This window comes from Sporothrix brasiliensis (assembly GCF_000820605.1).
Source record: "Sporothrix brasiliensis 5110 chromosome Unknown Cont20, whole genome shotgun sequence".
Taxonomy (NCBI): Eukaryota; Fungi; Ascomycota; class Sordariomycetes; order Ophiostomatales; family Ophiostomataceae; genus Sporothrix; species Sporothrix brasiliensis.
The window spans coordinates 1,664,099-1,689,849 of NW_024467139.1; the positions used below are offsets into that span (position 1 = coordinate 1,664,099).

At 55.1% G+C, this 25,751-nt stretch overlaps 5 protein-coding genes across 5 annotated transcripts; 3 read left to right on the top strand and 2 right to left on the bottom strand.

The window, feature by feature from the left end:
- Positions 1–900: 900 nt before the first annotated feature.
- On the top strand, positions 901–4,509 carry SPBR_06444 (morphogenesis protein; the record flags this gene model as incomplete). Its single annotated transcript, XM_040764700.1, has 4 exons — positions 901–1,099; positions 1,226–1,465; positions 1,544–4,333; positions 4,400–4,509. The coding sequence occupies 4 exons, from the start codon at positions 901–903 to the stop codon at positions 4,507–4,509; spliced, it is 3,339 nt and encodes a 1,112-aa protein (XP_040616443.1).
- Positions 4,510–5,470: 961 nt separating this feature from the next.
- Positions 5,471–7,565, bottom strand: SPBR_06819 (zinc cadmium resistance protein; the record flags this gene model as incomplete). Its single annotated transcript, XM_040765075.1, has 3 exons — positions 5,471–7,189; positions 7,260–7,343; positions 7,437–7,565. 3 exons carry the CDS (start codon positions 7,563–7,565, stop codon positions 5,471–5,473), a joined length of 1,932 nt encoding a protein of 643 aa, XP_040616444.1.
- A 7,583-nt stretch (positions 7,566–15,148) lies between these two features.
- Positions 15,149–18,166, top strand: SPBR_06539 (beta-glucosidase; the record flags this gene model as incomplete). The annotated part of the gene is made up of 5 exons (XM_040764795.1): positions 15,149–15,385; positions 15,457–15,841; positions 15,908–16,127; positions 16,236–17,553; positions 17,621–18,166. The coding sequence occupies 5 exons, from the start codon at positions 15,149–15,151 to the stop codon at positions 18,164–18,166; spliced, it is 2,706 nt and encodes a 901-aa protein (XP_040616445.1).
- A 973-nt stretch (positions 18,167–19,139) lies between these two features.
- On the top strand, positions 19,140–21,833 carry SPBR_06607 (manganese ion homeostasis protein; the record flags this gene model as incomplete). Its single annotated transcript, XM_040764863.1, has 1 exon — positions 19,140–21,833. One exon carries the CDS (start codon positions 19,140–19,142, stop codon positions 21,831–21,833), a length of 2,694 nt encoding a protein of 897 aa, XP_040616446.1.
- A 1,698-nt stretch (positions 21,834–23,531) lies between these two features.
- On the bottom strand, positions 23,532–25,064 carry SPBR_07149 (uncharacterized protein; the record flags this gene model as incomplete). Its single annotated transcript, XM_040765403.1, has 1 exon — positions 23,532–25,064. The coding sequence occupies one exon, from the start codon at positions 25,062–25,064 to the stop codon at positions 23,532–23,534; it is 1,533 nt and encodes a 510-aa protein (XP_040616447.1).
- Positions 25,065–25,751: the final 687 nt, after the last annotated feature.

Here is a 25,751-nt window from a genome sequence, read left to right on the forward strand (position 1 = left end):
CTTTCCTGCTTGCAAGAGCTTTCCTGCTGTCAGGCACAGCTTGGGTGCGCCTTCCTCCAGTGCTGGTCGCACCTGCCAAGGCCGGAACCAAACCCAACACAGCAAGTTCTTTACTGGAAATCACTACATCGTATGGTTTGGGGCAGGATGGACCCCAACGACGCCCACTTGCGCACTCATTTGCGCTCAAACACATCTGATTTGCACCTTCCGTTACTGCGCGCACACCCCTGCCCCTTTAATTTTTCCTCCTTTGGACAACTGGCTGGCTGGTGGTGGGTATTATTCCCTCCATTTGCTCTTTCCCTCTTTTGCTGTGTTCCTCTTTTTACCCCCATGTCTCGCCCACCCAATGCAAGGCCCGAGAAAGGTTGACCCTTGCCCATCACCCCTTCCCCATTTGGCGCTCCCCCTGAATGAAAACACGCAGCTAGTAAGGTAGAGTGGCAGCACAAGAAAAAGGGAAAGAGCGAGTCGACAAACGTAAAACGAGCCTCGCTCTTTCCCATCGTCTCTTATCCCGTCGCTCCTACCCTGTCCGTTACGCTTCTAATGTCCCGTCCCTTCCTTTTTTGCCTATCCCACCCCTTTTTTCTCCTCTCTTCGTTTTGAGCCTGCATTTCTGCCTCACTTCACCACTCTTTCTTCCCTCTACCACCTTTATTATTTGCTATTGAGCTTCTTATGTCGACCAAGTATTGCTGCTACTTTGGCTTTTCTATTCTCTCCCACTTGTGAAACCCGATATAGCCTTCGTTGTGACGCTGCCTTCGCCGCTTCCCACCGTTCAGCCCTACTTTTGACCTCTTCCGTTTGCGACGTTCCGACTTACTTCGCATTGACCCGGGGGTAACGACAACACCGAACGCGCACGGCGACAAGCACCGCAGGCACGGAAAGATGCCCAGCATATTTTCGCGCCTCAAGGGCAAGGACGGCCCCACCAAAGTCAAGTCCAAGAAGAACGGCGCCGGCCAGGAGTCGGCCAGCCAGGTGCCGGCTAAGCCCCGTTGGGAGGATGCCTACACTCGGAAGACTGTCGAGCCCGAGGAGATACATGAGCTAGTCCGGCTCTGTGTGGACGAGTTGAAGGCCAGAGGTTCGTTTGCCCTTGCTTCTAACCAACCTACAGCGCCTGCTTGGGTCTATTTGTTCTTTGTCTATGTGAATTACATAATTTGGTGTTTACTTTCATACTGACACCCATCCGTTTGCCTCACTCTAGCGCTCGACATCCCATTCCTTCTGCTACCTTTCCGGCCCACATCCGACCCAAGTGCTGTGCGAACCTTCATACGCCACTTTTTCGACCAACAGGCGCCTCTCTCGGGCGAGTTGCTGCTCCAGGAGCTGCGCATGACCGAACCAATGGTCATTTCCGGTGTTGTTAAGTGGTGCTGGAGCCGTCTGCAGGGCGGTATTGTTGGCTGGGATGCCTACGAGCTTTTCAAAATCGGCGAGCAAGGTACGTTGTCCTAATAGACGCTGCAACTCTTTGCGACCCCCTTACCCCGCTACTAACACTGTGGCTTTCGCTTTATAGATTCTCACGGAGCGCATAGCTCTTTCACAACGTTTATACCCCTGAGCGTGGACAATCATGCTCGTTCTAGCATTATTTTCAGCTTTTTCGACCTCATGTCGGCCATTGCCGCGCATGGCAAAGTCAATGGTTTCGGTGGTCGCAAGCTCTCGCGCATGGCATCGTGGTGGGCATTTGAGAACAGTGACACAGGCAATGGGTTCGAGGCCGGGTACAAGGAATGGCTAAAGGCTGCAGATGCTACCAGTCACCTTTTCTTTGCATACCTGCGGTCGCTGTCGCCACAGCAGGGCGTCGGCAGCTTTGCCATCCTGCCCATGTCCCTCCAGAAGCTTCTGCAGGAAACCGAGTACCCTCCCCAACGGCCGAGTTTGCTCCAGTCTTCTACGAACAAGGTCATCATGATTGTCGACACAGTGTCTCCCACGCCTTTCGCACTTCTCCGCCGTGGTAACCATTTCCAGTACCGCGAAGAGGATCGCGCGCTGCGTGAATTCTCCAACTACGATGACCCCGTCCAGGCCTTGACAGACGAGTGCCGCAGAGTTCTTAAGGCTGTCTCGGCGGCCAACCAAACGCAGGCCGTCTCGAGTTCCAAGCACTCCACTTCGCTGCGTGATGCGTCCTGGTCGCGCTTCGAGGATATTGGCTTTGGTAGCGTTTTGGAAGAGGAGGACGACGAGGACGAAGGCGCGAAAGACCTTGTGAACCGGCGCAACCGTGGTCTGCGGACGACACCCGCCTCGGGAGGGGACGGACTCGCGCGACCGACGACGCCGTCTTGGGCTGATTTCCTCTCGTCTGGCTTTGTTGATGACGGCCCGAACAGCCCGACAAATATGCTCCTTCCTCCGGACAAAGTTCTCCCCCCCATCGACGCACAAATTCGCCAGAAAAGCTCTCAGTCGCACCGCCCTCGCCTGGAGACGGAGCGTACCCTGGAGCCGGGTGAGCTTGCCAGCATCAGCCGCTTCGACCTGGACGACTCCTTCTGGTGGGTATGGATGACAAGTTTGGCGCCTGAAGAGACGCCAGAGCGGAAGTCGACGTTTGGACGATGCGCTGTCATTGAGACCCGCATTCGCTCGGGCCGTTGGCTGGTAATGGAGGAGATCGTGAAGGGAGCGGCTGCTGAACCCGACCCGGGCGCATACATTGCTGAGAAAAAGGGCTTCTTCAGCTGGACACGCCGGAACAAGGGCATCTCTCGCAGCAAGTCTACTGGCAAGCAGGCGCTTGACCGGGGCCAAAACGGCCTCCTTGCGCCTAGCAACACGCTTGGTGTTAGCAAGACCAGCGTTGCTGCTGACCAACAGGCCAAGATCCAGGCGGCGGCACAGAGACTGCACGAGCGCCAAAGAAGGGAGGAAAGAGAGCAGGCTGGGTCTACTCTGACAAAGCGCGGGCGTGTCGAAAATTCTTCAACTGAAAAGACGACCAGTGTTCTGACAATCCAACCCGTTATCGCCTCTGAAGCTTCTTCCGCCATGAAGTGGGCTAGCAAGTACGACAAGGAGGCAATCCGGGATGCGTACCTGTCCAATGCCAACGCTGGCCGGGGCACCCCGGCATCCATGTCTACACCAGCCGTGCACCTCAATGGTATTCAATCTTCGACGAATGGCCACGAAAAGTCCAACGCCGCTACCGAAAGTACATGGAAGCCCCTTGCATCTCCAGCGGCCGCATCCCAGCCGACTGCAGTGCCTGCTCCGGAACAGGCACCAGTGGTGGCTGCTGCTTCACCGAAACCATCGGCGAGCCTCACTATCCTGCCAGCACCGGCCCGCAACGAAGACTCGCTGGATCTATCAGAGAAGGCAGTCAGAGTGGCCGACTCTCCTACAAGCATCCACCCTGCTGAGCGCCAGGAGGAGTCTGGCCGCACGTCACCCCCAGTCCCTCCCAAGGACAACCAGGATAGCCTGGACGCCACGCGCCCCGCCGTTGTCCCCCCTGCGCCTGCGGTTCAATCTAGCCCTGAAAGCAAGAAGACTGGAAAGAAGCTCCACAAGGACGGCAAGGAAGAGAAGACGTCGCTACCTCCGTCTTCTTCTTCTGGCGGTCTGCGGAAGCTCTTCGGCCGCAAGAACCGTCAATCCAAGTTGCCCGATAACGCCGCTGCTGGCGTGAACGCCTTGCTTGCTGCTGATGCTAACAAGGGAGCAGCTCCCAAGGCTGCGCCGGCACCAGCGGCTCCTGTCCAGAAACCGGCGTCGATCGCGTCCACTGCTCCCCCGGCCGCTACCCTGGCCGCTGCCCCGGCCGTTCCTGCTGCACCGGAGGCTGCTGTCACCCCCGCGGTTGCCGCTGCTCCAGCAGTTTCTCCTGCCCCGGTTACAGCACCTGCCCCTCCTGTTCAGAATGAGCAGCCGGTGGATCCCCCGAGAACCCCCACAGTTCCTGAACCGGTCTACGCGCCATCTAATGATTCGCTCTCGCGCGTCGGTACCGCTGAAGCCCAGGACGCCGCTAAAGAGTTCTCTCGGTTCGACCAGGGTCCTTTGACAGACCAGCCGGCCTTTGTCCCAGACGAGTCTGACAATGATGCTGACGAGGCCGTTCCCCCGCCTATCGCCCGCCAACGGTCACCCGTGTCGCCTGAGCCTGTTGCCCCCGTCCCCACCAAAGAAGCGTCGCCGCCTCCTGCGGTCCCCGCCATTGACCGTTGGGCGCAGATCCGGAAGAATGCTGCTGACCGCGCTGCCCAGCGCCAGGTAGAGGAGATACCACGGAAAGAATACACCAGCAAGCCTTCTGATGCCGATGGTGACACCAGTGGTGAAGAGAGTAAGTTGACAACAGCAGTCTATTTGTAAAAGTAATTGGAGTTTGCATGCTAACATTGCCTCCTAGCTATTGAATCGCGTGTTGCTCGTATCAAGGCTCGCGTGGCTGAGCTGACTGGCAACATGGAGGGTGTTTCGCCTCCTGGCGCCCGGGCTCCCCCTCCCATCCGTCGCTAATCTTACCCCAGACCTAGCGTCTGAAGACGATGGAGCTTGCATTCTTACATATCCAACCAAGTTGGAATTCTTGCATCCTATCTAGCGTGCGAGTGAATCCTTTTTGGCTCTGATTCGAATTTTTCTTTTTTTGAATTTTCTTTTTGAAGAAAATCGTACGCCCGCCTGGTTTTTAGGCGTTCGATTTCATTTATATCATGCAAATCTTCCGGCCTTTTTTATGTCTTCCGTTTGTTTGATGCTTTTATTATTGATTTGACATTTGATTTCTTTCTTTTGGACAATTTGTTGTCGAATTTTGAGGTCCTCGGAACCTCCCTCTGGCATTCCTTGTTTTCTCTTTAATTTTCTTGAGAACCCACCCTACAGATTTATACCCCCCCAAAAATGATACCACTAGAGGGGAGGTTCCGGCATCTTTCTCTTTTGTTTGTGCTGTGTCTTTTATCAATCACACAAAAACAGCTTGGTGAAGTCAGAAGTGAGCGAGTTGTTTTCCAGTTTACCTTAAAAGAGTTAATTTAAATCCATTATATGCTATCGTCACACATGCACACATCTGTCACACTCTCTTCTAGATTATGTACACGAGCCAGACGGCACCGAGAGCCCAAAGACACACCTCGGATCGCAAGCTACTAAATACCCAAAAGTCACGAAAAATGTAAAGTAGAAATTAAAAACTGAATAGGTGCCATCTCTAGGAGATCGGTCTGCACCATCAGGTAAAAACAGAAGCGCCGTACCTATTCAAACGCCGAGTACATAATGTAGGTTGGATTACCAATGAGACAAAAGAAAGACGTGCCATGACGTGGGGATTCAAGTGCATGTAGTGCAGTGGCTGCACAGTATGATTGATGTGATTTTACACCAAAAAAAAGGAAATGTATTAAGCAACAAGTAGCAGGACAAAAGAATAAATGTGTGCGGTACAGGCAGGCGAGGGTATATATATGGATTAGTGAGGGTGGGCGTGACCGCCGTGCTCGCTGTTCGCACTGCTGCCAGGTGGTGAGCCCGTCCGGGAACCGGTGCGTGACGCGACCGAACAGCAGCCCTGTGCTTCACAATCGTCGACACAGTCTAGCAAGCAGCTAGGGCCACCGGCGGCAACATCGATGCCGGCCGCCTTGGCCGTGGACGTGGTTGCAGTGGCAGGCGTCGTGAAGGTCGTCGCGGGCGCGGGCGCTGACGTGGGTAGACGGTCGCCAAAAACAGCATGGGCACCAGCGTGGGCGCCGCCCAGGCCGACTCGGAACTCGGGCTGGATGGTGGCGCTGTGGATGCCATAGCCGTGTAGACACTTACGCACACGACGGGCCAGGCCCATGTAGCGCTCACCGCCGTTGTCGCTAATGGGAAAGGCGACCTCAATGTGCAGCGAGGCGACAATCTGGGTATCGGACAGCTGCCAGACGTGGATGTGGTGGCAGCTGAGAATGTCGTCGAGGTCCTGGATATCTTCGCGAATGTCGTTGAGATTGATGTGGTCGGGCGTGGCTTGCAGGAGAATCTTGGAGGTGGCCTTGGTCAGGGGGATGGCGGACTTGAGGATGATGAGCGTGATGAAGAGCGAAACGACAGGGTCCGCGTACATGCGGTAGGTCCAGGTGGTCTTCCAGATGACGAGAGCGGTGACAATAACGCCAATGTTGCCCAGAGCGTCGCCGATAACGTGAAGCACCATGGCGTTCATGCCCATGTCGCCGTGACTGTGGCCGCCGGCCTTGCTCGGGTCGCGCGGCTCGTTATGGTGGTGGCCACCGTGCGAATCGCGGCGACGACCGTGGTGGTGAGCATGAGCGTAGTTGTCGTTGTGGCCGTGGGCGCCGTCTTGATCGTGGCTGTGGGCGAGATCGTGGTCTTCGTCTTGGCCGTCGCCCGGCGCAGCAGCACCGCCGTACTTGCCAGAACCAGCTGAGCTCTTCTTGCTGAAGAAGCTGTTGCTCTCGTCTCCTCCAATAAGAGGCGTGCGCTCCGTGGCCTTGGTGCCCCTGGAGCCCTTGGAGGAGCTGCCCGTGTTGGCGGGGGTGTTGTCACCGACCGTTGTGGTGTCGTCCGAGTAGACTTCGTCGTCGTCGACGTTGCGGGACCGGCTCGCAGCAATGATTTCGCGGATGTCGTTGCGGAAGCTGGCGGGGTGGATGCTGATGTCGTTGATGGTGGTCTTGATGCGGCGGCCACTGTTGGCGCGGCCGCGCACACCACCGGTGCCTCGCGAACGAGCCGAACCGCGGCTGTCGGAGCGTTCATGAGCGTGGTGGAGGGCAGAGAAGGCGATGCGGCGCGTGTCAGGGCTCAGGGGCGATGTCTCCGCATTGGCCTCTTCATCCTCGTCGGGGCAGCTGTCGACATCATCATCGACAGCGGCAACGCCGTCCTCCTGGCCCTGCTCGTCGTGCACGTGGCTGTGTTCGCCGTGGGCATGGCCGTGCTCGTGATCGTGGCCAGCCTCCAGGTCACCGCCAGGGCCGTGTGAGTGGCCGTGGCCGCCCAGCACCCAGAAGCCAACGAGGTTGGAGACGAGGCCGAAGCAGCCGACAATAAGCACAATCTCGGGGCTGCTGATGTCGGGAGGATCGAAGAAGCGTTGGATGGCCTCGAGGACAATGGTGACGCACAGGCCGATGAGGAAAGTCGCGTTGAAGAAGGCACCGAGAATCTCAGCGCGAAGCCACTGCAGGGCGTGTCAGGGCGGGCCAAACAAGTCGTGGCGGAAGGCGGAACGGAGGAGGAACAGAACTTACGCCGTAGGAGTAGCGGTCGTTTGACTCTTTGCGGGCGAGAGTAACGGCCCAGAGACCGACTGCGAGGGAGATGATGTCGTTGAGCTGCATCCAGATTAGCATGCGAACATAGCGAAAACGGGATCTAAGCACGTAACCGCCATTCCACGAACTCCACGGGAGACAGCAAATGCATACCATGTGGAAGGCGTCTGCAATCAGAGCCAAACTGGAGACGTAGTACCCGACGCCGAGCTCGATGACGAGAAAGACGGTGTCGAGCGCCATCATGACGCCGATGCGCGTCGTCTTCGACCAGCCTTTCATTTTGGCAGTGGGTGGCAACGAAGCCAGCACAAAAGGACGGGCGTGCAACACGAAGCGGACAAGAAAAGTCGCACGGCAACGGGGGCGCGGGCGACGAGATGGCGACGATGCGCCGGCTGCACAGGATGGCGATTGCGAGCGAGGTTGCGTCCCGCTGGCGTTTGGTTGGGATGACGTTTTCCTCGCGAAAGAGAAAATAAAATAAAATAAAATAAAAAACGGGTAATTCTGGTTGGGTGGTCTGAGCTCTCTAGCAGGTTGGTCCGGGCACGCGGCGGCGTGAAATCACGACGGCACACTGGATGAGGAGATTCGTCTGGCAATCATGAGGAAACGCGAGATAGCAGCGTCGTTTGTCGAAAGGAACGTTGGCGACGTTCACGAGAGTCGTGGGAAGCTCGAGTGAAAGATGCAAAGACGTTTGTTATAGAAGGCAAGAGGCAAAAAGTCTAATCACGTCAACGGCGCCAACAAAAGTGGAGGAAGGGAGGAATGAGGTAACTCGGGAAGGGACTTTGTGGCAGGAACGACCTGTTGACTAGAGGACGCACCTGCTGCTCAGAATGCGCCCCATTCAAACACAGAAGGTGCGCACGTCACCAAAAAAAGGACCAAACGCGAAAATCAGGCCAACATAATCGATGAGATTATTTTCCCCTGTGACACAAGGAAAAAAATAAAATAAAATAAAACTTTCTTAAAAATGAAAACAAGATTCATTCGAGGGACATTTTCACCAAATGTCCATTTTGGGCTTTGACCTTGACCTCCGCAATTGAAGGCATGCTCGGCAGGAAGGAGCTACCAGCAGCACCAAACCGCTTTTTTCTTTTGTTGTAAAGGGGCCAAGGAGACATTTGGAGGCGAATAGTGGGGGCCAACCTGATGGGCAAAAATAGTCGTAATATGCTGCTAGGCCGGCGTGGCAACTTTTGCTACCTTCCATTTTGGCGCGGAGCCGAGCGCCTTCCAGAAATTAGTTGCCTCTTTATCGCAAATCGACGGCGCTATGCTTTTGGGATGAATTGGCAGGAAGAATGCTTTGCTCTTACCTATCTATAAACAACCAATGGCTATCAAACGCCCTGAAGAGGGCAGGAGCAACATAAAGATTTTACGGCGAGGAACTGCTCGGTTTCTTTTGTCAATACGACGTCTTCTTTCTCTTCTCCTCCCACTCGGTCTGTTTTTCAACATGCGTCGCGCAGACAAAGCTGTGTGCTCCGTTCGTTCTCTTGGCCAGCCAATACGCGTCCCTAGAGGTTCTGCCAGGCACCACAAAGACCAACCCTTGGTCGGCGGGAGTTGCAAACGGGAAATACCGAAATTAAAAGAGGAGACGGATCCCAAGAAACGTCTAAACACGACTCTCTTGCGCGGGCGAGACATGAGAACCTTCTTTCTGGTACGACGTACCGACTAATACATTGTGGCATTTGACTTCCAAAGCCGTGGAAACTCCCTTTGGACAACGAGCGCCGCGGCTAGGAAGAAGAGGACGAGAAACGAACACAGATCCTGACGGACGGACGGCGGGAGTGAGTTGATTCACTCTTGTGTTTGTCTGCGAGTTTTTCTGATGCGTGAATCCACTCGGCCGAGCGATATCGGATTTCCATTGGCCTTGGCAGCAGCCTTCGTGCGTACGTACCTACATGTCCCCAAAGAATGGCTTAAGAGTACATGTTGTAACGCGTCTTGCATAAGGCGGTCGTTGAGTTGAGCACGACTACCCCCACTCAAGAGCTGCGCATCGTGACGCAATACCACTCCTCCGGAATCTACCCGACCCGGCACGGACGAGACGGAGAATGCCTGGGAATGCCAGATATGAACAGGAGACTTGACCTAGAATGTGACCGTCCAATATTTGAGACGACGCCGTAATGTATTCTGTCCTTTCTTTTTCTGTTTCCCTCTTAATGTAGGGGACAACGTCTTTGGGACTGCATTTAGGTATAGGCAGGTCCTGTCTTTTTTCATATTATCGGATGTCGAGACATATATTAGGTATCACGACATGTACGACGTATGAGGTCACGATTTTCACGTCGCTCTCTTGCAGTGGCTTTTCGTACAAAGTACATAGAAGCAGTTCCCTCTCGCTCGCTCTGGTGAACATACACAACCCAGTGGCTGAGACGCGCAAAATCCCACGTGGCAAGCAGTTTCGGATCTGGTGATACCGTCAGCATCTCTCCCTTGCGTACGACTGGTCGTTAAACTACACAGGCCGACAGCAACTGCCGTCGACCTGCCGTCGGTGTCTCTTGCCCTATGCATGAGCATCTCTGGCGTGCTTTTGCATCACCTGTCCAGGATTAAGTCACCGTCCCATAGCACAATGAGGGGAAGCACAAGAAGTGAGATAAAGGGAGTCACTTATGCTTCTACCCGCCCTCGATGCCAGATTATATTGCTCTCCAACAGCCGGCCGTCTTTGGCGTCTCAAATTAAACATCAATTTATCACTCGCCAATTGCACTATGATATTGGCTTTCCATGGATGTGCGCACGTGGGACCTGCTTTATTTTAAATGAATATCCTCGTCTGTTAGTGTCTCAGAGCATGAAAAGAGGTCATATATGACCTGCACCTACGCCTAGCAGCTCGCAAAGACGTCGTCCAACTCGATCCCTGGCTGTGTTCTCTGACCGCTCTTCATCAGCGTCTTCTGCACCGTCCTTTTCTTCTTATATATGACGTGCAGCAAGTGCCCAGAACACAAGGCCAAGTTGGACGGCTCAACGTGAGACGCACCACATTCACGCGCCGCTTGGCCGGAAGACTGTGTAAAAAGAAAAGATTAAAGTAGACGCCCGTCGTCTCCAATGTCTGCATTGCACGCAACTTGCTCTCCCGGGAACGTTTGATATTGACGGGACCGAAATGTGCATGGATGCTGCCCAGGTTGGACACATGCCTACCGGGCACGCCGGTCTTGTGGCAGTCTGCCTTTGGTGCCAGGTGAGTGAGTGTCGTAAACCGGTGTCCCAAGCCTTATGAAGAGCATAGTACTTGCCCTACACGACGTGAGATTTGTAGAGCCAAGTGTATGGTGCTTGGTTGCTATTAATCAGATTGCTGCGTTCGATCTGATTGTGAATGCTGCCAGTAGCGAGCGACGGTACAAAAGAATCCGTCCTTAGTCACAGCAGGTCACAATGCCCATCGATCGAGATCTCTCTGACGTTCAGTCTCTTTGGTCAACACATCGTTTGAAAGAAAGGGCGAGCCAAGAGATCTTATATCGATCTAAGGGCAGTCTTGTCCCGCTGCGACTGGAACAACGTTGACCGGCACAAGACCTCATGACCGCGGGCTCCACAACATGTTTTTGGTGGGAGCCGGACCGGCTTTCAGAACGAAAGCGGTCTTTCCGCGTCTAAGTATAAATGACACTGCTGAGTCTAGGCAAACCACATGAGACGTTCGGAAGTCCGCCCCGCCGGCACTGCTGGCGTCTTAGTCCGGGCGAGCACCATCGAACGGGGCGTGACCTCCACCATATCTACCTGCTTGACCAGTTGCTTACCAGCCATTTCTGGGCTCTCGGCTCTGACAGCCCTGTACTCGAGCTCCGCCAACTAAACCAGCTTGGGCCGGATAGCAGGACCGGCGATCGACCTTCAGTGTTGCACTCTAACATGGGCGTGTGCCTCGTGCACGTTTTCGTGAGAGCCTAGCATCCACCGGCGGGCAAACCCGGCAGAGTCCCGGCCAGACTACGACAAGGTAGATGTCGAGGCTTTTTTATTGTTTCCACGTGATTGAATATGACGTGACAGGATGCGAGGAGGTTGTCGTCGGACATATAATGAGGTGAAATGAGGACCGCTGCGCCGCCGAATCCTGCATCGTATCGTCCTGCATATACCGTGGCTCGCCAGGAATGTCGGCATTGCTGCAAAAGCACGATGTCTCGGAGACTTTATATGGGGGGCGAAACTTTATCAAGGAGTGTCTTCGTAATCGGAATAGGAAGGCATGCTGTTTGTTGACGCTCGAATGGTCCTTCTGTAGCAAGTGAATGTGCCTTCCTATTTGTAAAATGTATTGTTGTCGATTTTGGCTTCGGGAAGGAGCGAACTGTAGATGCCAGAGTAGGAGGAAGGTGCAGAGGGCGCTCTATCCTCGTATGGGCACAAGTCTACCAGTCACTGCATCGCACCCTCGATTCCTCCTCAAAACATCTTTTTTTCATTATACAAACTGCATTTTGAGATGTGTTTGCCATGTCTGTCTGGATATGTCGTCTCTCCTAGTCAAAAGACCACATGGGGTAAGTCCTCCTCGTACGATTCCCAACCTGTTTATTTGCACCACGTCACGCTACTGTTGGCTCTCATGAAGTATCAAGATAAACCGAACGACACTCGTGGCGCTGGAACTTGCACCTCCAGCTACGTGAGATAGAACGATGGCTCGTGTGCTACTTTACACTTTTGAATTTGAGTAGGATGTGAGAAGTGAGATACGAGAGTGAGTGGAACTAAGCTGCGAAAACACCCAAATGATCTTCCAGCATTCACACATGCATATCTGCAGTCTCTCGACACGCCTTTTCCACGAGGCTGACCGGCGAAGATCGATTGTCACGTCTCATCGGCGCCAGAGTGGCGAAAAGAGCACATGGAAACCCCGCTGCAGCTCCTATCTATATGGATCAGCAACTGTTTATTCGAGAAACAAACAGCCGATTTGCCTTGAATTGATAGCTGTGCCAGATGCGGTAAGACCGGCCCTGGGAGATGACGGAGCAGTATTTTTGGTTGCAGCTTTCCGATACATATCATTGCTATTCTCTGCGGCCTCAAATATCGATTAGAACGACAGCGGAATACTCGGATACAGTCGAGGCAGCGAGGCTAACAGTGTGCAGCGTGCGGCGACACGAGATGAGACTCTAGAAGTTAACTGCGAATGGAACAGCAAAAGGGCAACGAGCGCGCAGCCACTCCACTTCTGTCTGTCCAAACCATACGCCAGGCTCGCTTCATTCAACTCCTGAGCCTTGCCACCACTGCTGGGCCACCCGAAGACGTGGGGACGAATCCGCCCTGCTTTGTTGTGCTTTCTTCATAAGCTGCCAAAGAGAAATGGCTCGGGGCTGTTACAGCCAGCCGAGCCAATAACCCGTTGGCGGGCCGCGTTTGTTGCAGGGATCCCGGCCCGTCAAACCGTCTGAATACGCTCCAAGAAACAAGACTCGGGCACTTTAGCACGCATTTCCCACGTTTTCACTAGTATTTCGAACAGGCTGACGACAAAATATTATGGAGAACGGTTTCGTTTCCCTTTCTGGTGACACTTGCCCCGGGTTTCTCTCGAGCTAAGTATTACGAAGTAATTAGCAGGACACTCAGCGCACGTCCCCAAGCGACCCCAGTACTATGGGTGACATGAACTCCAAATTTAATGCGAAGAGCCTCCGCTTTTCGTTGGCAAAAACGGAGACCAATACACTGTCTTCACCAGCTTTGAGCAATTGACGCCCCCACAGCCTCATGGGCACCCTGTTCGATTGTCAGTCTAGCGTCCTATGGGATCCGAGCCTGAGAAGGCAGTATGTCACTCGTTAACGATTCGGGGATTTCGAATTTTTTCATCTCCTCAAGGTGGCCAGCTGAGGCGGTTGGAAGAGGGCCGGTGGTCGGCACGGGCTGCGCAATTGTGCGTATCACTGCATCTGCCGGCTGGTCTTCACCGTCTTTGCATTTCTCACGCGGCTCATGAATAGGTGTTTCCAAGAAATAGAGGCGGCTTTTCCGTGTCTCATGCAGAGATTGCCAGTCCACAATCCTGGCCATACGTTGATTCTCGTGAGAGCGAGAACAGCAGGACTCATGTTTGGCTAGCTCTACAATCGAAAAGTTGAACTTGCGTAGTCCCAGTTCTCCACGCTCATGCATGCGGAAGCCAAACCGTGCTCCGACCAAACCGACTTATTCTCACTCTCGCTTCCCCAATCTCTTGGGCTCAAAAACAACCCCACTGTCGACCCTGGCGCTTTCCCACGTTTGTGGAGTATTTGCTTCTATATTTCCGACGTGCGCATTCTAGGATCAACTTTCATGGTAGATCCGCTCACGACGGACGGGCCACTCTATGCCCGCGAAGGATTGAACCCTGTCCTCGCCTAATGCTGTGGTGGGTTTTCCAACCTTTGTCTCGCCATGTTCACTTAACATATGAGTACAAAAGCAACACTAAGACGACAGTGGCGTACGACGTTCGTCGTTCAACTGGCCTGTAAGTCAGAAGTTTGCTCGACAGCTTTGACTATGTTCTCTCCCCCCACCACCCGAGCTAAATTGCCTTGTTCTTAGCTTACATTTTTGCTGATATGCCAGCCCGTCAGGAGCAATGCCAAAAGGTTTTGACGCTCAAACGGTCCGTCCCTACCGGCTGTGCTCGCCTGGACAGTGTCAAGCGAATACAGGTGCCCAGGTGCCGTTTCTGCCCAGGAAAAGTGCATACTGGAAAGTGGAAAAGAGAAACAATACCTGACACAGTCGACAGCGTAGTACTGGATCCAGGAAAGAGCCCGAAGCCTCTATATCGTGCTCAGCGGCTTGCCGGTAAGTAAATCAACCTGGACATAGTAAAGAAATGCCACTGTTCTTCACCACCCCTTTTGCCAGTGTATTATTTATAAAGACGTTGTCTTCAATTTGACTAGGTTTGTTTTTGTACCACTTGAAGTCCACGTTTAGGATCTTGTTTATTCCTCCTTGATTTATTGCTTGAGTCTATCTATTTCTATTTCTACTTCATTCGCGTCCGTTTCCGCTTATTCCCTGCCACCACCTCGGACCTGACCTTTCCTAGAAACATACACGGTATTCTGCCAGGGCGGCGCCTTGATCCGGACTTACACACGCCATCTGTCCTAGAATCGATATCCGCAAAAGACCCAACTCTGCGGATTACGTTTCCTGTTTTCTTGTGTGCCTCGCCTGGCCCATCTTGCAGCATTTAGTCGCACAAAGACCGGCGGATCAGTGTCCCACTTCCCCTTTCTCCCTGTTGCAAACGGGTAAATGTCGGCCGGTACAGGTTCCAGAAACGTTGTGATTTCTCCGTCGATATTTTAAGACATTCGGCTTGGAAACAAAATTATAAGAGACGGCCGACACCTTTTATTTTATCTACTTTATTTTCTTGACGGACCAAGAACCAACAAGCAAGTCGATAAGAAACAATCAATAACACTTCGTGTGCTCATCCTGCAGCCATCCTGATCCGGTCCCAAGCCGAGTCTTCACTACACCACACGCCATCCTTCTGTTGGCGACTCGTCCTGCGGCTCAGGCGTGCCGTGTCTTGTGTCTTGCTCTTGTCTTGTCTCGCCATAGCTCGTGGTCTTAGAGGATACCTTATAAGAAACAGCCCGTCTCTTACCTTCGACTCTACGGCCTTTCCCGTTTTAGTACTCGATATATTTCTGTCTCTATTTTTCAAACTTGAATTCAAACTACTCGTGCTCGGCGAAGTTTTCAAGATTGGTTAATACACCTTATCCGTTCAGCAATTTGTCGAATTTGTCAAGGTCTTCCGCCACATTACACACTCCTACATCATGCCTGCCATGCAGCCACCTATCGCTGGGGAGATCGATTCCGAGAGCATCATCGATTCTATCACTTCGCCCATGACCAGTGGCGGCCCGAGTATTACGCCAGATACAGAGATCTCGCCGCCAAATAGTCCCTTCACGCCCAGCGGGCACCTGAACAATGCTCGTCAAACAGCCCGGAAGAAGCTGGAAACTCTGACGTTGGACGAGAAGGCATGCAACCCCCAACAAAATATTCTCGTTTTTATTTTCCATTATTTTGTTTTAAAAGCCTAAACAAATCATACAGTGGCTGACATCTAATCGTACAGGTATCTCTTCTCACTGCTGCTGACTTTTGGCGTACAAAGTCGATCCCAGCCAAGGGAATCCCCTCTGCCAAGACCACGGATGGCCCGAACGGCGCCCGTGGCGGCATTTTCGTCGGCGGGACCAAGGCTGCTCTGTTCCCATGCGGCATTTCACTGGCAGCAACATGGAACAAGGACATTTTGTACAGAGTTGGCCAGCACTTGGGTGACGAGACAAAGGCTAGATCCGCCAACATCTTGCTGGCGCCGACTGTGTGTCTGCATCGCCACCCCCTCGGTGGCCGAAATTTCGAATCGTTCTCCGAGGATCCGTTGTTGACGGGAAAGCTGGCTTCCCAGTACATTCGCGGCCTGCAGCAAAGAGGAGTGGCCGCAGCCATCAAGCGTAGGTTGCACGCAAACGAACCGATCGTGAGTATTTTTACTTACACTGCTAACTTTGTGCAAACAGACTTTGTCGCCAATGAGCAGGAAACGGAGCGCAACAATCTCAATTCTGTGGTATCAGAGCGTGCTCTGCGTGAGCTCTATCTTCGTCCCTTTGAGATTGCGGTTCGCGAGGCCTCGCCTTGGGCTGTCATGTCTTCATACAACTTAATTAATGGTGCTCATGCTGATATGAACCGTCACACTTTGGGTGATATTCTTCGCGGCGAATGGGGATTTGACGGGTAAGGCTCCCCTACTTTTATACGGATTACTTTGTCTCCGTTTCTGTCTCCATTTCTGTCTCTATTTTCTGTCTCGCTTTTCTGTCTTCATTTTTTGACAACGTCTAGAACGGTAATCTCCGATTGGGATGGCGTGAACTCCACTGCCGAGTCCATCAAGGCCGGCTGTGACATCGAGTTCCCGTTCTCAACCAAGTGGCGTTTTGAAAAGGTGCTTAAGGCGATTGAGGACGGCAGTCTCACTGTTGCCGACGTAGACCGGGCCGCCGAAAATGCCCTTACTCTTGTCACCCGCGTCAAGGGCGACGACTTGTCGGAGGAAGCCCCCGAACGGGAAGATGATCGCGCAGAGACGCGCGAGCTGATTCGCGAAGCCGGTGTGCAGGGCCTTACGCTGCTCAAGAACGAGACGTCGATTTTGCCCATTGATCAGCGTACCACCAAGCTGGCCGTCATCGGGCCCAACGCCAATCGAGCCATCGCTGGTGGTGGCGGCAGCGCCAGCCTCAACCCCTACTACACGACCATCCCGCTCGAAAGCATCCGCCGTGCCGTGAAGGAGGCTGGGGGCCAAAACGAGGTGGCGTATGCTGTCGGGTGTCACACGAACAAGTGGCTGCCGGTAGCCTCGCCATTCTGCAGCAACCGCGATGGATCGCAGGGCGTCACCATCGACTGGTTTAGCGGCGACAAATTCGAAGGCAGCCCCGTGGTGACTGAAAAGCGCAAAAATACGGACCTGTTCCTTTGGGATTCGGCGCCCGTGTCCCGTGTCGGCCCACATTGGTCGGCCATTGCGACGACGTATCTGACGCCGATATCGACGGGCAAACACACCATTAGCTTCATGAGTGTCGGACCCGGTCGACTCTACGTGGACGGAAAGGAAGTGATGGACCTGTGGGACTGGACCGAGGAGGGCGAGGCCATGTTCGACGGTTCGATCGACTACCTTGTCGACGTGGACATGCAGGCTGGCCAGGCTGTGGAGCTGAAGGTCCGGATGACCAACGAGCTGCGGCCGATCAGCAAGCAGAAGAAAACCGGCGCCACGCACAAATACGGCGGCTGCCGCATCGGCTTCAAGGAGCAGGACCAGGTTGACTACGTACAAGAGGCCGTGGACGCGGCCCGTGCCGCCGATGTTGCTGTCGTCATTGTTGGTATCGATGCCGAGTGGGAATCGGAAGGTTATGACCGGCAGACGATGGACCTCCCCGTCGACGGCAACCAAGACCGGCTCATTGAGGCTGTGCTCGCCGCCAACCCCAATACCGTGGTTGTCAATCAGTCCGGCTCGCCCGTGGCGATGCCATGGGCTGACAAGGTCCCGGCAATCTTGCAGGCCTGGTACCAAGGACAGGAAGCCAGCAATGCGCTGGCAGATGTTCTCTTTGGCAAGAAGAATCCCAGCGGAAAGCTGCCGGTACGTTTTGGCACGACGAGTGCAGGCCCGCATTGTCTCGAAACACTTTGCTAACAACACCACACAGTGCACATTCCCGCGGAGGCTGGAAGACGCCCCGGCGTACCACAACTGGCCCGGTGAGAATCTCGAGGTCATCTACGGCGAGGGCCTGTACATTGGCTACCGCCACTACGAGCGTGCCAAGATCGCACCGCTCTTCCCTTTTGGCCACGGCCTGTCATATACCCAGTTTGAGTACGGCCGTCCGTCGATCAACAAGAAGGTGCTGTCTCCCGAGTCCGGCAGCACGGTCGAGATCACCCTCGCTATCAGCAACATTGGCGACGTCGAGGGTGCTGAGACTGTCCAGGTGTACGTGCACGACGAGAAGTCGCGCCTCGCGCGGCCTGAGAAGGAGCTCGTGGCTTTTGAGAAGGTGTCCCTGGAGCCCAGCGAGACCCAACACATTACCCTATCTCTGGACAAGCACGCCGTGGGCTACTACGACACGGCGATCGGTCAGTGGATTGCCGAGGAGGGCCGTTTCAACGTGCTCATCGGCGCGTCGTCGGCGGACATCCGGCGCAGCATCTCGTTTTCTGTGGAGGAGTCGTTCACGTGGGTATTCTAGGCTGAGGCTGCCTGGTCCTAAGGTACGGTCTCCCTGTTTATCGGTCTTTTTGGCCTTTATTCTGCATCTGTTTGTCTTTTTCTTTTCTTCTTTTTTTGCATCTTTTCTCCGGATGCCTTCTCCTACTTTCCGACAAAGCATTAGTTAGACGCGACCGAGTCGCAGTATCCTTGTTACAGTTTTTGTGACCAATTTTGAATTCTTCCATTCTATTAAGTTGCTTACCATCTGTTTTCGCTGGTTATATATCCATTATGTGCGTCGACGTGAAATGTTCCGTCGTAAGGTGGCTTGAATCTTGTAAGAGCAGCGGTCCCACGCGGCATCCACAGGCCGCCCCTTTATGCATGGCGTTGGCAGTTGCCCGATCTGGGGCAGAGCAATCTGCGGTGCATTTAGGCTTGCTTCCAGCCACATGCCTAGGCCGTGAGGCCCTGTTTTCGAGGGGGTGGCGCCTCCTGCCAGGGGGCGCTAGTCCCTACTCGGCCATTGTGACCGCTGTTGTTGGCACCTTCCCAGTCTTCGTGTTCTTCTGCTTTTCAAGCCGCCAAAAACAGCAACCGCGACGTGCATAAGCTCCCTGGCTCTTCCCCTATTGGAACAAGCTACGTAGTCCGTTAGCGTCGTCCCAACGGAAACCACGACTCGACCAAACGGCGTGGCAAAACGAACCTCCACAAACAGGAACACAAACGGACACCTCGTTTGAACATACCCAAAAAGCGTCGACGAAACAAAGGGGCTTGTATCGCGCAGCAAGAACTCATCCACCTGGCGACCTCACCATCTCTCCGACACTTTTCCTCCCTCACTCGCCGTTCTGCAACGCTCTGACCTAGGGCATCCATCGAAAGGGAGAAAATCGACCTCGCTCACGAGCTCTCTTGACCCCAATTCTTCCTCGCGTCAGACGAACTGGGAATCAACCACGACAAATCAGACACAGGAAAGAAGGTGATGGCTGCCGCATGCCATGGCGACGCCTTATAGCAACGGCTACACGCCATCATCCGGGCCGAGACGAGGGCCCGGGAACCGCCACTCTGACTTCGACCCCAACGCCTCCGATGACGACCTCGGCGCCCTCGTCCTCAACGTCCTACGGTTGCTCTGGAACTACAGCGTCCGCCGCATTTTCGGTGCCGCTGTCAGCATAGGAAGCGTGCTGCTTACAGGCACGCGCGCCAGCACTCTCTTGCGGGACAGCCGGCGACGGCGACCACGTCCACAACCGCTTGCCATCATAGCAGCGGAAACGTTACTCCGGCTGGTGCGGCACAGCTTGGCACCACAGCGCATCTTCAGTGTGCCGCACTTTCTCGTTGCCTTTTGGGTGCTTGTGCTGCTCTGGGGCGAGCGTGGCAACTTCCATGCCAAGGTGATGCATTGCCATTGGGACCACTGGGAGAAGTGGCCCGCCGGCGCCGAGCCGCATCACATGGTCTTCGTCGCCGATCCCCAGCTCATTGACGCCCACACCTACCCGGGCCGCCCATGGCCTCTGAGCTCACTGACGGTGATGCTTACGGACAACTACATGCGACGGTCGTATCGCGAGCTGCAGGAGCAGCTGCAGCCCGACACCGTCTTCTTTTTGGGCGACCTTTTTGACGGAGGCCGCGAGTGGCGGCCGGCGCACGGCAGCTTCCAAGACCCGTCTTGGAGCAGCCGACCGGACCGCGAGAAGGGCTACGCTAAAATGTGGCGCAAAAAGTACGACGAGGACTACTGGCTGAAGGAGTATGCCCGTTTCGGCGACATATTCCTGGATCCGTGGACGCTGGGGGGCACCGACCCGGGTCCGGGCCAGCGCGGCCGTCGCGTGATCGCCAGCTTACCGGGCAACCACGACCTCGGCTTTGGGTCCGAGGTGCAGCTCTCTGTGCGGAACCGTTTTCAGAGCTACTTTGGCGAGGGCAACCGCGTCGATGTCATTGGCAACCACACCTTTGTATCAGTCGACACCGTCTCGCTCAGTGCCGACACGTCGGACCGCGCAGGCCAGAGCGACGTGCAGTCCATCTACAAACCGGTTGAGGAGTTCTTGAGCAGCGTCGCTTGGGAGAAGACGCGGGCTGTGTCCCGTGAGCTGCGGTTCCAGCGCGGCACCGGCGAAGAGGTGTCGTACCCGCATCGCGTCGAGGACCTGAACGCGGCCGAGTTCGACACGGCCGCTCTCGCCAAGGCGCAGGGTGCCGGCGACGCGCTGCAGGCCGACCTGCCGACGGTTTTGCTGACACATGTGCCGCTCTACCGGCCGCCCGGCACACCGTGCGGCCCGCATCGCGAGCACTGGCCCGCTACCAAGCCGCCCGCCGACGACCCGAACACGCCTGTGTTCCCGGATCACCGCAACGCCATACCGGTGTCGCGTGGGTACCAGTACCAAAATGTGCTGAGCGAGAGCGACTCGGTCAAACTCATAAGGTCCATTGGCAATGTCAAGCACGCTTTTTCTGGCGACGACCACGACTACTGCGAGGTTGTGCACGACGACGCGCAGGAGAAAGTGAAGGAGATCACGGTCAAGTCTTTCAGCATGGCCATGGGCGTGCCGACGCCCGGCTTTCTCATGCTTAGTCTGTACAACCCGGTTGATGCCAAGGGCAACCCGCTGGCTACGGTCGGCGCACCGCCAGGCGAGGTTGCGCCGCCCACGATGCAGACCCATCTGTGCCTGCTGCCCAACCAATTGAGCACTTTTGCGCGCTACGGCGGCATGGCTGTCGTTTCCATCGTGCTGCTCGCCATCTACGCCGTGTTGATCCAGGTCCTACACCTGCCCGTGTTTGCCTTTGACCCGCTGGCGCAGGATGCGAATTCAACCTCGTCCAACATGCCGTCGTCGGTGTTGCCAATGTTTAGCAAGGCCAAGGTCGAGGACGACGAGTACGGCCGCAGCCGTGGTGGTGGCGCCGGCGCCGCGGCTGCGGCTGGCGGCAGTGGTTACGGGACCGATGCCGTGAGCACCAACAGCCAAAAGGGCGCCAGTGACTCATCCAGTTTCGTCTCGTTCCGCGCCGTGCCGGCCACCTATTCACGGGGGCGCAGCTACTCGAACCAGTACCCGAACCAGCAACAAGGCCAGCCCGCCAGTCATGGCCGCCACCAAAAGGGCCGGCGCAACGGCCACGCCGCCAAGACGTCCTCGCCCGCCAACAACTACGATATGCGCGGCGGGCCCAAGATCCAGATCGCCCGTGACACCGACGACTCCTCGTCCGACGACTCTGCGTACAACAACGACCTGCTGTCTGACGACTACATGGTCGACGTGAACCTCGGCGGCGGCAGCAGCCGTTGGCAGCCGGCCGCCCGTCGCGGCGTGTTTGGCCTGAGCATGGCCGCCGTCTCGGGCGTACGACGGTTTGTCGTGGGCACGCTGGGCCTGCGAAGTGGTGGTGGCCTGGGCGGTGGTCGGCGACGGCGCGGCGGTGGGGGTGTCGGTGGCGGTCTGAGCAGTCTCCTGGGACTCGGTGGCGGCGTCCTCGGGCGCAGCGGCAGTGGTGCCAGCAGCGGTTCGGCCGCGGCCGCACGGCGACGCCGCAGTGGCCGCTCATCCCAGCAGCGACTTTTGCAGCTCGCTGGCTGGGAGTTTTATGCCATGGCCTTCCGAGTCGCCTGGATGGTAGTTGCTTACTGGGCTTGGCTCAACCACAAGGGGTAGACAGACGGTGTGTCTTCCTCCTTGCTGTACATTTTTGGTATTATATATATTTTGGCATTGACGACAAAAGCACGGCGCCGATATTTTCTCGACCGCGTACCGAGAAAGCATGACACGCCATTGGCTCATGAGATAAACAGCAGCAAGCATGACCCTGGAAGCTGCATTGGACACACATAATAGTGTATATCTGTAATGTCCCGGGAACGCGGTTTTGTTTTTGCTTTTTTTTTTTTTTTTTTTTTTTTTTTTTTGCTTGTGGCACTATCACTCCACTGTTTCTCTCGTCCAAACGTATCTTTTTTGCGATTCAAAATAATATACAGGGTCTAAGGATTACCTATTTCTCGACGATGCCACTTTTTTTCCGTTGTTTATTACATCGCGTTGCCTTACGATTCCGCAGTCGCTCAGTTTGCTCCATATGTCTCCGGTTTATTTCTAATTTACTTACTCGTATAGGTATTTGCAAGTCTGTCTTTCCCGGCATGCTTTCGATAATACTCCGATGACGGACACGCTGTTTCCCACATCTCCATCAAGCTTCAGTATTCGCGTCCGGGCGTCGATATCAAAGCCAGGCCCAGGCCAAGACGGGATCAACGCAAAACGACAAGACGAGCAAAGGCAGAACGAACCAGTCGAAAGCTGGAAACTTAGGTGGGCCTACCCCGTATCTTACTTCCCATGGACGAGGATATATGTCTTATGGAAAGTAGGCGAACATCACCACATCCCAAGCATACGGCAAACTGTACACGGGCGGCTTCGTGTCCGTTAGTTTGCAGTCGATGTCGATTGGCACTTTTTGGCTCTCAACAACCCGTACACAGGGAGAGTTAACTTGGGCTGGCTAACATGACGAACGTGCCGTACATCCTGATTGCATTGGACAACGGCGCAGGCAACTACCTGACCCCATCTCAGTCGACATTCAGCAACTGCACGAGACATGGTCGGACCTGACTTCGGACTATGTCAACACGACGCACGAGAGCTAGCTGATGCTGGACAGCATGTTGTCCTATGCACCACAAACCCTGAACTCGACGACCACGAGACGGCTGTTGGTACAACGGGTAACAGCTCTAACACGCAAGCGACGCATCACTGGCTCCGATTGAGCGAATGAAGCTGCGATACGGTGAGGTGCTGTCGCCGCAGCAGCAGGAAATCGAGATGTTGTTCCTTGCCAGTCAATATACGAACGACAGCAAAGATCAGAAGCACCGGGAAGCGTTTAGAAGCGTTTGGCACAAGGGAGGCTATTTCATGATCAGTACCAATGATGAGAGCGGCCATTTCGTCGCCTGGGTCCAGTCGAGGCAAACCGCTCTAGGCCCATTGGCCACGGTGTTCTGTGTTAACGGTGTTCTGCGCTTTACATGGCTGCGTCTATTGTAGCGTCCTTGGGTGGTTCCCGTTTTTCCATGGTGGGATTGTCATGTTAGATTGTAAACGGAGCTGGTGGTTTCTCTTTTCTTTGTCTTTTTCTTTTCCTTTTTATTTCAGAAACAACAATGATAAAAGGCGGGCCGGGTATACAATAGAAAACAACTCAAAGGCTTAAATCGACATAAATTACAAAACAACAAACATGGCGTATGTGAGCGTGACGAATGAGCAACGATTCTGACCAAAAAAAAAAAAAAAAAAAAAAAANAAAAAAAAAAAAAAAAAAAAACGAAAGGACACAGCTTACACTTGCTGACCGTCCAAAATACCATGAAAAACGGCATAGTTGGTCGTGTTTGGTTGCGTGCCCAGGTCCATCTGCCCACTCTGGGAGAGCTGGCCGTCGTATACGGCAAAAACAATGTCCTGCCACCAGTGACCAGCGTCGGCAAACTCCGGTTCCCGCAGAACCTCGAGCCAGAATTGCGCGACCTCCTCGGGCGGGTTGGCGTAGACGCCGCAGCCAAGAGCGCCGAGAACGAGCTGGCGGTGCCTGGCTTGGGCTGCAGCGCGCAAGATCAGACGCATCTTGAGCTTGGTGAGGAAGCGGTCGGTTTCGTAGGCAAAGAGAGTCTTCTCACCACCCCGCTCCTGGCGGGGCGGTGGTCTCGGTGGCGAAGAGCGTGTCTCGGGGCGTGTCGATGCCTGTGTGACGGTTCCCGCCGCGTTTGCATAAGAAACAAATTCACCGCCCCTGGGGCTTGAGTGTTGACCGTCCGATCTATCGAGGTCCGCAGATTGTGAACGCAGCTGTTGCGCCTGTGACTGAGATGACGCCTTTGGTGATGACGGTTGTGATGTGTACTCTGATAGTGGGCCGGTGGGTACAGAGGCGCCCTGGGACGGCGACCACGATATTGTAGAATCGCCAGAAATAGATGATGGGGGGCTTGATGCCGGCACCACCGCAAGAGGTGGGCTAGGTCCTGAGCTCTGCGTGGCCCAGGCCGACCAGTCGTCTGTGCCTTGGGAGCCACCACTTCCGCTGTCACTAGGACGGCTGCCGTCGGCAGGGACATTGCGCAGGGCTGGTTGTTTCAGTGCGGCCACAGAGACAACACTCATGATGGGGAGTTCTCTTGGCCGCGTTTCCGGCACCATCACTTTGTGTCCTGATGCCCGGTCACTGCGCATGACGAGCACGTACGGGCTGTATAGAATGTCTTCACGTCCCAGTGGGTACAGATCACGATCGAGGCTGAGAGACAGTGAACTGCGGTAGCACAGAGCCTCCTCCTGTGCCAGCGCGCCGTTGCGCCAGCCACCGCCAGGCGAGTGGTGGCTGGCAAAGTTGACAACCAGCGGTGGGCGCAGGGGCGTTGGCGTTGCTGTTACGAGTTTGTCGGACAGGAGTTGGGCGTGTGTAAAACGCTGCAGACCGAGCGCAGCATTGATCGTATCGCTGTTCAGCACGCGAATGGTGGCTGGCCGGGCAAGCCGCGGGCACAAGCTTGGGTCCAGAGGGCGCAGCGACCACGGGTCATGCTTGACCACGGCGGAAGCTCTAGCGGAGGTTCCCAGCGCCTCGAGGATGGTGGGCAAGATGCGAAGCGTCTGCTTGGCATCTTCGCGAAGCTTCTCGCGCTGGCCGGGTGGATAGGCCGCCCGAGGCACAGTGTTATGAGAGCGTCGCCCGTCCCGGTCTGGGCCACGGCCATCATGCCTGCCACGCCTGTGGCGCCTGTGGCTGTCACGACTGCGGCGGCCGCCGTCTCGGAAGCCCCGATGGTCCTGGTCTCGGTTGCCACTGTTTCCCCTACTGCCACGATAGTCCATGGTAGGCTGTGATGCCGTGGGTGTGGAAGCCGTGGCTGGTCTTAAGGTTGACGCTAGGCCTGAAGCTCGGTTGGAAGGTTCGACACTGACCCGGTGCGTGACGGGTCGGAAAAAGTGCGTTATGTTTTCGCTACGGCCGCCACGGCGGATCTCTTGCCGGGAGTCGTGTTGGGGATATCGAGCTGGTGGTGACTGTGAGCGTCTTGAGCGCTGTGTACTGCGTCTGCCGTCGTCTTGGCTGTCTCCTCCGTGCGTGCGTTCTGGCATGGATGAATACATGGTGAAAGAAAGAGGAGGGTATGTGTGCCTCTACAGGGTAATGCTGTACAATAAATACAAAAACAAAGAATGCGACCAGGCAGGACAAGAATATGCGCAGCCTTCGTCGATCCCCACAGCCTTTGTTTTTCCGACCGTTGCTAGCTGGCAGGGTTTTGTCAGTGCCCGCTACTTGATAACGGTCGTGCTTCTGGCCGACTCCTTTGCCGTATGAGTCTACCCACGTTTCTCTAGTTGTTCAACTGGCCGGAACATGAGCTCTCGACAGAATATGGGGTAGCTGTGGACCGATCGCCGGCGATGAGTATGTGCGGCGACCTCGAGGCCGTGCCCGACTGGATTCGCCTTGTGAGTCCTCGTCGGCCAAAGCGTGGGTTGCTGTGCGTGCGGACGTCATATGAGGCTGAG